The 12730-nt window shown below is 43.4% G+C and overlaps 1 protein-coding gene across 4 annotated transcripts in view; it reads right to left on the bottom strand.

Annotated features, from left to right (window-relative positions):
* Cc2d2a (coiled-coil and C2 domain containing 2A) overlaps nt 1-12730 on the bottom strand; it is a 75335-nt gene that overhangs the window by 23207 nt on the left and 39398 nt on the right. For all 4 annotated transcript variants that reach the window (XM_050150061.1, XM_050150062.1, XM_050150063.1 and 1 more), the window contains 7 exons: nt 11059-11236; nt 10415-10571; nt 7155-7302; nt 6151-6289; nt 4258-4461; nt 2403-2495; nt 979-1070 (listed from right to left, as the gene is read on the bottom strand). In XM_050150061.1, coding sequence (XP_050006018.1) covers nt 979-1070; nt 2403-2495; nt 4258-4461; nt 6151-6289; nt 7155-7302; nt 10415-10571; nt 11059-11236 — 1011 coding nt within the window. The remainder of the gene's footprint in view (nt 1-978; nt 1071-2402; nt 2496-4257; nt 4462-6150; nt 6290-7154; nt 7303-10414; nt 10572-11058; nt 11237-12730) is intronic.

Genomic DNA, 12730 nt, shown 5'->3' with positions numbered 1-12730 from the left:
ACATAGTCAACAAATGGCTAGACTAGAGCGGTTCAGCAAGAGTCATGGGGTCCCTGTTGTCTTTTGTACATGGATGGAGTTCCAGGGAGCCAACACAATACCATGTCTTTTTTCTTGGCTTGATAGGGGGCGGGGGAGGAAGTGCATGCATAGGAAATGAGCCCTTGCAGATTTATTTTATTTTTAATTGTGTGTAATGTGTGTGTCTGGGGGGTGGGGGTATGGACTTGTTCCCATGGAGGCCAGAAGAGGCATCCTGCAACTGGCCTTACAAGAAGTTATGAAGAACCCAGTGTGGATGCAGGGAACATAACTTGGGTCTCCTGAAAGAGCTTTAAGTGCTCCAAGATGCTGAGCCATCTCTTCAGTCCCCCAAAATACTCTTTAGACAAGGGCAGATGACTGACCACTGAGAAGGTCATGAAATGAGGGCCCTCCATAAGACCACCCTTACAGGAAGTTATCTTTTTACCTCCATGTACCCACTCCTGACTGGGACTCTCTGGAGATTAGCCCAACAGGGACTCAATGAATAGCAACATCCATTTATCTAGGTGACCCTCACCAAGCACACACCTCAGCTCTGTGGTAGGACCAGGCTGTCCCCTGTGATCCTGGAACCTCAGAGGCTGTGGTCTCAGTCACCTCCACTGTGGGAGATGGATGGAGAAGCCTGGTATCAAGAGACTAGAAAAGCAGGAAGGACGTGCAGGTGGGGATGCTGTCAGGGTTAGCTTAACTGCGATGGGAAATGACAAGGGCTACTGAGGCGGATTTGGCAGTAGAGAAAATGGGATGGGCTCTACTGGAAAATGATGGAGTGGCCCTAGGATGCTTTGCCCCGATATAAATCCCTCAACTAACACTGTCATTACTGTGTAGTGGCAATAATGACAAAACCTTACATACATCTCCCGTGTAATGGAATAAGATAAAACATAGCCAGCTATAGTAGTAGCTTTGTTTGATTATCTTTACCTGATGTTGGGGACTTCTTCTTCTACTACCAAATCAGTAAGAAGGAAATGGTGTTTTGCAGTTAGGAAGCGATTTACCACTGATTCTCTAACCTGGGAAAAGACAAAGATATCAGCATTACTTAAGGTGGCTGTGTTGGGTAAACATCACTGGCTCCCTTCCTTTTTTTTTTTTTTTTTTTTTTTTTTTGTTTTTTTGAGACAGGGTTTCTCTGTGGTCTTGGAGCCTGTCTTGGAACTAGCTCTTGTAGACCAGGCTGGTCTCGAACTTACAGAGATCCTCCTGCCTCTGCCTCCCGAGTGCTGGGATTAAAGGCGTGTGCCACCACCGCCTGGCAGGCTCCCTTCCTTTGAGTGGTTCCATGTCACATAGTCCCCTCCTCACACCCCGTCACCATCAGCTTTCTAGTGCTGCAAACTCTCCAGCTTCCCCCCATCGACTGGAAGGGCACAGGCTGGGAAATTGGCTTTTGTTTGCTTTTATTTTGTTCACTGTTATATTTTTAGGAGACTGAAAAAGTTCTGAATGTAAGGTAGCAATATTTTGTTGAAAGAATACAGTAACAATAAATACAAAAAGAATAGGATCCGTCTTTAAGCATGTACAGTTGAGAACAGATTCTTTGGGCTGTCCCCTATTTAGAATGGCTCACCTGGAGTTCCGGTGGTATAGCACATGCTACTTATACAGAATAATTCACATTCTAATTTAAATCAGGGACCTCTTAATTGCCATCAGTTGATCTTTTTTTTGTACATAAATCATAGAGTAGATTATCTAGATAGGAAGAATGCATTGTAGTTATGATGGCATTTTATATAAATGATTTTTAAAAGATGGTTAAAAGAAAAAAAGGGAAAGGATAAACAAAAGGCTGTTTTAACTAGTTTTTAGTTTTCTAGTGTATAAGGGCAGTTCAGATGTGAATTAAAAAACTCTTGCTTTTCTTACACTATATATTATAATGCAGTGCAAGAAGGATGTAATGAGGAAAAACAGGACTCAGAAATGGACTTCGGCCAAACAGTGGTGGCTCATGCCATTAATGCCAGCATTTGGGAGGCAGAGGTAGGTGGATCTCTGTGAGTTCAAGGTCATGCTGGCTACAGAGTGAGTTCCAGGACAGGCTCCAAAGCTACAGAGTAACCCTGTGTCAGTCGAAACAAATAAACAAAACCAACCAATCAACCAAACAAAAGAAATGGAGTCTCTTGTAATTGTGTCCCATTTATGACAGTCAGCAGTATATATCCAAAGGTAAATGTAGTTGTCTATCAGTTACTTATGTGTGTGAGCAAACAAGCTAGGAGAGACTACGTGGCTTGCGTAAGATGCTACAAGCATTTATAAAAGCAGAAACACCCTCATCTTAAAATCCTGGCTTTTCCCCTCTGTGAAGATGGTTTTAATTGTTTTTTTCTTACCTGCTGAAGGTACTTGGCTACTGTGGCCCTGTGGGCGTCCAGGTGGTCCTTGGTTTCAATTACATTTCTGTCTCGTAACCGTTTCTCATAGTCCTAAAGTTAAAAGGACATCATAATGTCATGACTTTTAAAATGTTCTCTAATATTTTTTCTCAGGGTCGGGGAACTATTTATCACATGTGGCTTAGGTCATAAATCATGGTTCTAAATGTCCCTTCCACCCTCCTGGCCTTGGTGCAGAGCCAGTACGCAGGATTCCGAGTCAGTTGGTTGGAATGCCTGTACACTATTAAGTTAAAATGTTCACACAGGAAGAAAAGGACTTTGTGTAAGAAGCAGAGGAAGTTGTTATAACTGAGGTGCTATTAAGCTTACCACACAACTTGGTCAAGCCCTACTCACGTTTTTGACACAGCAATGTTAAGTGAAACAATTATGAAAATAGTGAAAAACTTTTATGAAAACCATACTGTAGTCACATGACGTCTAGCTACAGATGGACTTGGGTCAACTACTTGGATGATAGCAATAGATTCTTTCAGTTTCTATCTGCTCAGACTGATTCTTTTAACTACGGATCAAACAGTGTGGTACCCCTGGGGACTTCCACATTCTACTTCGTATGCAATTCTCCATGATAGCTGAATGCCCAGCAGTGCCTTTTAACCTAGATTCAGTGACTAAGAGATAGATATTCTTCAAGAGTTTTGAGCCTGGGAGAAAAGAGCATCTCTGTCTCTATTGAGATGATACTGGTGATCATGTGGTCAATTGGAGAAACCTATCTGCAAATGAGAAGGAAGCCACTATACCAAAAGCCCAGATAGGACGGATAAGTGGCCTTGCATTTGGGAGAACTTGAGGCACAGATACATTCCGCATAATTTTATTTTTAATCTTAAAAATTATTTTTTAGATTTTTAAATTTCATATGTATAAGTATTTTGTTTGTATGTATGAGCATATATGCACCACGTGTGCTTAGTGTTCATATAGTTCAGAAGAAGGTATCAGATCCCTTGAAACCAGAGTTATAGATGTTGAGTGCTGGGACTTGAACTTGACCTAACTCTCTATCCTATTCTTACACTTTTAGGAAATTTCATTATCTAATTAACTGCAGTCTGTGACTGAAGAAGTTCAATAGTTGGTTCAGATTAATTCCAGGAAGATTAAATAACTAAAAAAAAATTGGCATAAATAGTTCCTGCACGAAAAAAATCACAGTAATTTCTAGAACCTCTCCACTGACCTCTCACAGATTTGTCTGCCTCCTGCTGGCCTGCTTCATCAACCCATTCCATTGTCCATAGTTCCATAGGGCCATTGGGTCCCTCCTGTCTCTGCTCTGCCAAGCCTTTGATCCTCTCCTGCCCTGAGACGCAGTTCCTGGTCTCGGGCTTCCTTCTTGCCCTAGATATTCAAATCCTCCCCTTCTTGTTTTCCCACGCTTTGCCACTGTGTTCTAGAATGTGCTTGCCATGGATTTACCCTACCCAGATGGAGCTGAATCCTTGACTAAGGCAGGCATAATCAGCACTATCAGCTCAGAAGATATTTTTCAACCTTACAGTTCTAATTCTGCTAAAGTAGAGAAACCAGCATTGCTGGGAACAGTGACGGTGCATATCCAGCAGCATGCACAATGCCATAGCAGAGAGTTCATTAGCCTCTTTGGTCTTTTCTTTCTTGTTTTTCAAGACAGGGTTTCTCTGTGTAGCCCTGGCTATCCTAGAACTCACTTTGTAGACCAGGCTGACCTCGAACTCACAGAGATCCGCCTGCCTGTGCCTCCCAAGTGCTGGGATTACAGGCATGCGCCACCACTGCCCTGCTTCTTTGGACAATTTCTTACCTGGAATACCTTTTCCATAATTTCTCGGTCATATACTGGGATTTGTTTATAATTCCGGAATTCTGGCACCTCTTGGCTTCTAAGACGGAGAAGCCGGAACCGTTTGGATCTATTTAATTCCTCCTCCGAGGTGAAGTTGAATTCCTGCTGCAGCTGTTCTAGTCGGAAGAAGCTGGGAACATAGGATTCTCCACTGGTAGCAACCTACAAGAGCAAGAATAACGCATAGTTCCAGTTAGCAGGCAGATGCTTTCCGAAGGAACTGGCCCTGACTCAGCTCCGGGAGTGCCAAACAGTTTGTGACCAACAGAATTGAAGAGTCAGAAATCTTTAATAAATAAATAAAAATTAAAAAAAATAATATTAGATTCAGAAAAAGAAAAAAAACAGCGGTAACAAGCAGGTGCTACTCCATATACTTTAGTGGATTTTATTTTTTTTTAATCATCATAAATCATTTTTCCAAAAGCATATAAATTAATTTCACTTTGGGTGTCTGTTATGAAAACACGCAAAGTGAAAAGGGAGAGCTTCATGCCAGGTTGCAGTGTCTTGACCAGGTGCCTACTGGGAAAAAGACTACTTGATGTATATATGATATGTGTTACTTTTAAATCCCTGTACGCAGTTGTGTAGCTCAAGGCTCCTGTCAGCTGGCTTCATTCACCCCCCGCCCCAGATCATCGTAGTCTTCTGTCTGAACAGCATCTCATGCCCTTGGTTATTAAGACTGAGCCAGAGATGGGCATGGGTCAGCCAACTTCTAGAGCCCAGCAAGGACAGCTCCTGGACACCATGGAGAAGCTGACAGAGTGGCTCTGTTCCCTTCAGGCCCTGCTAGCCTCTAGCTTGGTGCTTTGCCAGCTGTGACCTCCTGCTAGGAAGAACATGGAAATGAACAGGGATCTTCTGGGGTCATAGGATGGCAACGGGGACCCTGAGAGTATGCTAGGGAAACTCTTGGTCCATAAAGAGAGACCAGTTGGAAGGAAACCCCTGTGCTTTGTTTTCTGTGGAAAAATCAATGGGTAAAAAAACAAAAGGATGTGATGGATAAGTATATCTATTGGTGATTTTGAGATAGTAGGTAAGACATGACATAAAAACGCTCTGTGAACTATGCTGCACTGGAGGTGGGCCTGGGCTCTTCTTTCTGATATGAATTTTCTATACTAAGCAGCATCATGTTGGGAGGAACCCTTGTAAGGAACGAAGACTGAATAATATGGTTTGTCTTGAAACTTGGATAAAAATGAAAGTTTCAGAACACTTGTAATTATCCATCTGATAAGCCATGACGATGAGCGTTGTGTTTTATGGTCACCCTGTGAGACACCCGCTTGTTCACAGTTGTTTTGAGACAGTTAAACCCCCTGTATCTGATCTGAGGAAAGATGAGTTGGGTGTGTTCAGGGTCACATGGCTTGTAGACAGATTTCCTAAACTACCCCATCAGTACTGAAAGCATTAGTAGACGAGCAAGCGCTCTGGGATCTGGTTATTATCTGTGTGGCTGTGAGCAAGCAGCTCTGAGTCTAAAGTCAGTTTTCTCTCTGTGTAGTGGAGAAGTAGAACCTTTCTTTGGGGCCGTCTCAGAGGCTGCAGAAAACAGTAACAAAATAAGCTAATTCTATTTTTTTATGTGGATTGTGTGCCCATCTAAGAGTTGATGCACATCAGCTTGTATCCTCCCCATCCACCGTGAGGGCCTCACATTGATGCTCAACTGTGTCTCACAGCCAGGGAAGGGGCAACGCTGAAATTTAAACCTGTAATCGACAGCTCTTGCGTTCTTAAACAGCTTTCCAGACAACTGTAGAAGAAAATGCATGCCAGGAGCAGGGAGGGTATTTTAGAATTGAGAAGTGGTTTATGCATCTCTGACCATGTTACCGAGATCAACTGCATCAGAGGGGCATTGTTGGGGTCATTGGGGTCAAGCTTGGACTCTGCTGCCCACTTGGCCAACTTCTTCATGTCTGTCAGTCCTGATGTGCCAATGGATGAGATGGCATCTGCCCTCTTCAGAGCACTGGAAAAACAGCAAAAAACATAAACAAGAGAAACAGTCGAGAGCTTGACTTGAACAGAGGTAGCACTGCTCATAGAAGCCAGTACCTTCTACGAGAGGAAGCCTATTACAGAGACGCTGGCCACTTTCTTCTCTTGATTATTATATGTTGTAAGGCAATAAAGAAGTAGGAATAGAAGGAGTGCCAGAGGTACCCAATACCACATTTACCCATGCCGTGAAGTGCTCCTCATTTCCCATCCTGGCCCCCGTAGTTCAGGGAACCCCAACTGCCTCACCTCCCAGGCCTCTTGGATAGCAGATTTGGACCCAGAACACAAAGGAGACTCATGCTCAGCATGGCTGAGTTGGGGATTGATCACACTTGACTTGCCCATTCCCAGCTTTACTTCAGGAGGGCTAAAGCATTAGCTTAGGGGCTGTCCTTAGCACTAAATTCCAGTGTCAAGATCAGAAAATGCCTAGCTGTGGGGCACAGTCAGGTCTCCATCAGACATGTTCTTGACTTGGCACAGAGATATGTTTACTTGTGGCAGGTTGGTATGGAGATCTGTTGGGCACGAAGGGGACAAAGCGAAATTCATTCTGATTTTTCATATGTTTAAGTCATTTGAAAAAGCGTCTTCTCTATGATGGAGGTATATTATTTTGCTCATGTGTGTGTGTGCTGTATCTGACACCAATGGCCATCCTATATATGTCAGGTGATTTGTATTCTAAGCTTTCTCTTAAGAAAGCATGTAAAAGTACCATGAAAATACAGGCTGCTGGAAATAAAAGGAATGAGCATGACATTCCAAGATCCCCACTCCATGTTATGATAACCGTGCTGACACTGGCCACCAGTTCATTCTAGCCATGTTACCTTCGGAATCCAATGTTCTGCTGCGACAGTGGAGGAATCAGAGGAATCCCATTTTCTCCAATGGCCCATGCCACACTGTGGGACACTTTCCCTGAGGTCATGAGAGTCAGCTGATTGCTGCCATCAGCTTCGAAGGAGAAGGGCACTCCTGAGGGAAGACCAAGGTCCACAGGGTGGTGTTTAGAAGGGAGGTAGTGTGGGCCTGTCGAGAAGGCTGATGGTAGAGAGATGGACCTTGGGCTGGGGTGGTAGGATCGAGTGCATGATCCGAGGCCGCATCAGTAGGCCTTTTCAGGTGAAGCTACACAGACCAAGCTCTCTCTTACAGCTGAGAGTAGAATCTCCACGGTGTGATAGCCTGGAGATCATGGGTATGCAGTATCCTGGTTCTGCCGTTTCACAGCTGTGAGAACTCTGAAAAATTACTTAACTTCTGAACTGTAGCTCTTTTACGTATAAGGGAAATAACAGCATGATTCTAGGAAGTATTTCAAAAGCAGGCATTTGTTCATTTATTTAAGACATTTAGAGTTCCTATTTTGTTTCAGGCTGAACTTAGCAGTGAAGAAACAAATTTAAATAAATCCAAAGAAATGAGCTTGTGTTCACTTTTTTTTTTTTTAGATGAGCCCTGTTCTTGTGATGCTTATGTCTAAGTGTGTATAATGGAGTGATGTTTATGTCTGAGTGTGTATAACAGAGCTAGTAAATGAGACAAATGTTTAACATGCTGGTGAACAGTATGTACCAAGGAAGAACATACTAGATAGATATGAAGTGTGTGCTGTAAGGGGCAGAGGTGTGGACTTTTTCTAGTTGTGACCAAGGAAGCCTGATTAGAAACACTTTCTGTGGACTGGAGAATGACTCAATGGTTAAGAGCACTGGCTATTCCTCCAGAGGTCCTGAGTTCAATTCCCAGCAACAATAATGGTGACTCACAACCATCCACAATAAGATCTGATGCCCTCTTCTGGCATGTAGGTGTACATGCAAGAGCACTCATACATGAGCACTGGCTATTCCTCCAGAGGTCCTGAGTTCAATTCCCAGCAACAATAATGGTGACTCACAACCATCCACAATAAGATCTGATGCCCTCTTCTGGCATGTAGGTGTACATGCAAGAGCACTCATACATAAAAAATAAAATAATACCTGGGTCAAAACCGGTCTCGCTGAACATAGCGGACAAGGAGGACTACTGAGACCTCAAGAACAATGGCAACGGGTTTTTGATTCTACTGGACCTATTGGTTTCGTGGGAGCCTAGGCAGTTTCGTGGATGCTCACCTTACTAGACCTGGATGGAGGTGGGTGGTCCTTGGACTTCCCACAGGGCAGAGAACCCTGATTGCTTTTTGGGCTGACGAGGGAGGGGGACTTGGTTGGGGGAGGGGGAGGGAAAGGGGAGGCGGCGGTGGGGAAGAGACAGAAATCTTTAATAAATAAATTAATTAATTAAAAAAAGTCCAAAGTTAAAAAAAATAAAATAATAATCATTTTTTTAAAAAGGGAACACTTTCTGGCCAGGCATATAGGGCAGGTTGGATACCTGAGTTCCAGGTCAAACTGATCTACACAGCAAGTTCCAGGCCTATGTAGAGACCATGTCTCAAACAAACCAACAAAGAAATACTTTCTGTATAATGCCTCTGAGGAAAGAAAGTGAGGCCTTAGAGACTTCCGGAGACTTGGAAAGCCATAGGCAAACAAAGAGTTACACTGCTGTGGCTACCATAAGGCGTCGCTGCCATGACTCCTACAAGTTGGGAATTAATGATAAAAATCTGTCTATCTAGTTATGTTTAACTAAAGGAAAGAAAGTTTGTAAGCACCATGGCATCCTCATCTGAAATTTCCTTACTACTGTTAACATAAATCAGTAGCACTGTCCCCCTGTGCCACCCTCATCTTCGCACGTTAGAGGTACCACTGGGTGCATTCACGGATGAGGAAGGTGGCGTTCAGACAGTATCCATGTAGCTTGCCACTACCCCACCTGTCTACCCCACCTGTAACTAAGTCTCCAAATATTTAGAATTGGAGCCTTAAAGAATTCTCAAGCTGAAATTTCGGATATGAAGTAAAGATTTTAAAGTCACCAAACAAATGAGAGAAGGAGCCACCATGAATGAGAAGCAGCAAAATTAGGTCAGTAAGCCTGGAGATCGGTATTAGATCAGAGAGAATATTTTGGGAAAAAAAAAATGGATGGAGGAAAATTGGCTCTGGCTGTCCTGAAATTTGCTATGTAGACCAGGCCGATCAAGAATTCTCAGAGATCTGTCTGCCCTCAGACTCCTGAGCAGTGGGATTAAGGCGTGTGCTAAAAATACTAAACACATTTAGAACTTTTAGTATGTTTACATAAAGTAAATGGGAAAGAATAAATAAGTGAAAAAGAAATGATTGAGAGTCCAATGAAAGGAAGAAGCATCTAGAACTGGCCAGGATGATTGGAAAATAAACGATTTCTAGGGCTGAAAATACAGCAAGTGGCAGGTAAAGCCGTAATGAATTTCAGTGGGTAGCTACAGTCCCAGTGAATTGCTGGCTTTGGAGGACTCCAGCAGCGAAAGATCATCACGTAGGTTAAAAAGAAGTGCAGAAACATGCTAGAGGGAGCCAGAAGGTCCATCGTACATCTTATTAAAATGTAGAGTTGGGAACGCTAAGGAATAATCTCCACATAATGATTGTTAGTATCCTTTATAGCCTTATACATCTGTCTAACTGTGGTATATCTTTTCAAGCACAGTGCTTCATTTTCATTTCAGATTTTTTCTTTACAAAAGATTATCAAAAGTGGGATTAAGGCATCAAAGATCCTATTAAAACTTTTTTAGTTCATACTGTAAAATACTCCATAATAGTGCAGTCCTATGTGTTTTCATAAAGAAATGACTTGGCAAGCGATCCTCTATCTTATGAACATGTGTTAAAGACTGAAAAGAACTCCCCTGTGAGCCCTGGAGATTACACTGAGACCCCCAAACTTGGCACTCTTTACCTGCTGAGCTGTCTTGTTGACACTCCCAACCTCGCTTTTTGAGACAGGGTCTTATTCTGTACTTCAAACTTTGGCAATCCTCCTTCCTTAGCCTCCCGAGTCACCATCCCTGGCTTCTTTTGAGGTTTTGACACCAATTTTTATAAGTATTTGGTGATAATTGATAACCCTCTGGGAAGTGACTAAAGATACATTCAGATTTGACAATGACACCCATGAGCCACTGAGAACAGTTAGGTTTGCTCACCACTTCCGACGCCCTCGTGGTCGAGGGTCACATGCTGGTCACTGCTGAACTCCACCTCTTCGATGGGGGCCCTTCCTGTGACAAGCGTAGTCTCGGGGATAGGCAGGAAGACTTCAGCTAGCAAGGTGGTACCACTGTGACCAATAGTTTCATAGACCTGGAACCCAGAGAAGAGACTCAGCCGGCAGCAGTGGCAATAGACTGTCTCTTAGGTATCAGTCTCCATTATTAGGGTTTGTGCTGGGCTGCCCGGCCGTCAGTGTGTGATTATGGTACCAGAAGCACCCTCTTAAACTCCTTTTTTGACCAAGCTGTTGACAGCCTGATTCTGAGTTTCTCTTGTTTCCTGGGATACAGCAGCGTGATAAATTAATATTATCAACATGATAAGATCTGGCATTATCTAGGAGATAGCAGCAGATGGTTATAGTGAAATATTTATTCAGAAAATCAGGTACGGAGCTCTCTGGTCCCAGAGGTTACCCTACCAGCCTTTGTAGACAGCGAGGGTGGTGACCTGTTTTTACTGACCTTACAAAGAGAATTGATAAGTAAGGGGCCCGTGGATGATTTAAAACCGTCTTATAACTTCAGTGGCCACAAAATCCTTGGAGGGGGATAGGGATTATAGTTAAGAGACATACCTGAAGCATCAAGCTCTCTGGCCAGTTGAATATTTGCAAATTGAAAATCTGCCCAAAGTGAACTCGGAAATCTGCCCCTAGTGGCCGGCTAACAGTCCTGGACACTTCCTTGCTGTTGAAGACCACTTTTAAGTACACAGAGCGCCTCCTGACGTCTTCCCTTCTCGAGACCTCTGCCCTGAAAAGGGAGACCATTCACAGCTGTGGTTAGTGTTAACTTACTAAGGATCACCACACATTTGTTAAGTGGATACTGAACATGACAAGAGAAATGGTGGCAACTCTGTTGGTCACGTCAGCCCCCATTTGACCCAGACAGGGACAGGTCTTAAGGAACTTACTGCAATCAAATGTTGTAACAGGGAACTAATGGGGAAGCCATTGACAGGTACGGAAAAGGGCATGGTGGGGGAAGGGGAGACGACAAAGTAAGAGTTCAATCCCTGCTGAGCTACCGCTTCCTCAGTTTTCTTAAGTGAGACTTATGTTTGCATATAAAACAAAATCTTAAGTAAACATAACTCCTTGTTCAATGGAATTAATTCAGGGCTGGAGAGATGGCTCAGTGGGCAGGAGTGTTTTCTGCTCTTCTCAGGGACCTGAGTTTGGTTGCCAGCACCCAACAAGCAGCTCATAATGCCCATCACCCCAGCTCTAGGGGAGCCCATCCGATACCCTCTTCTGACCCCCACAACACCCACACTCGCTGCATACACATGTAGACACATAAACAACAAGAAAATCTTTTACTAAAGGAGTTAAACTAGAAGGAACAGTCATGACTTAAGCTAATAGGTTTTACACAGAAAGTCGAGTAGCACATTTTAGCAGTTAGGCGAGGTGCCTTTCCTGACGACCTAAACTTTTCCTTAATGTTTTCACAGAGAAGGTTTTGCTTTTACAGAATCACAAAGCAGTGTGTTCTGGGCCTTGGAGAGGGCCAAAGCATAAGAGCCCTGGAGCCAGGAAGGTGGTCATCAGACCACACTTTTCAAGTGTAGCCTCTAATGTATGTGTTTGCAGAGATACCACCAAAAACCACTGGACAATAGCAATTCCAGCCTATTGACAAAAGCGAAAAGTTAGAATATTAAAGTAAAACATAGATAGAGGGTATGGAGGTGGTAGTTTATCAATGAAATGTTATTGTGTTTGAATATGTAAAACAACATTTATTATTTTAACTGTTTTTTATTTTTATTTATTTGTTTTTTTGAGGCAGGGCTCATGTTAAATACACCCATGCACAGCAGCCAGTGTGACACCCCTCCAGAATGTTTCCTTATCCCTAAGGGAAATTCTCTTGTCAGCATTAAATGGGGTATCAATTTTTAATGCTTTATATCCCCACAGTGCATATCCAGACATGGAGTCAAGAAGCCAAGAGACACCTCAGCGTTTGTGCTAGCAGGAAGGGGCATGGGGACAGACAGCCACTATGGAGAACAGGCATGGACTTGCATCGGGGTTCTCCACACAAGTGCTCCTGAGTGACAAGTGGGGTGTAAAGATGGGAGAACCCTATGAAATCGCCTAAGTAGGCATACGTCAGCAGTTTCACGTGGCCACCTTATGCCTATGTATGGGGGCATGAGTCCTCTGTCCATAGGTGTTGTGTGGTCAGATTATATACATGTATAATATATGCCTTGCCATGTGCTGATGTATGCGC

Source organism: Alexandromys fortis, unplaced genomic scaffold (assembly GCF_014885135.2).
Source record: "Alexandromys fortis isolate MF-2015 unplaced genomic scaffold, M_Fortis_MF-2015_v1.1 scaffold_0, whole genome shotgun sequence".
NCBI lineage: Eukaryota > Metazoa > Chordata > Mammalia > Rodentia > Cricetidae > Alexandromys > Alexandromys fortis.
Note: the sequence above shows the minus strand (reverse complement) of the source record. Positions and strands in the feature narration are given on the sequence as shown.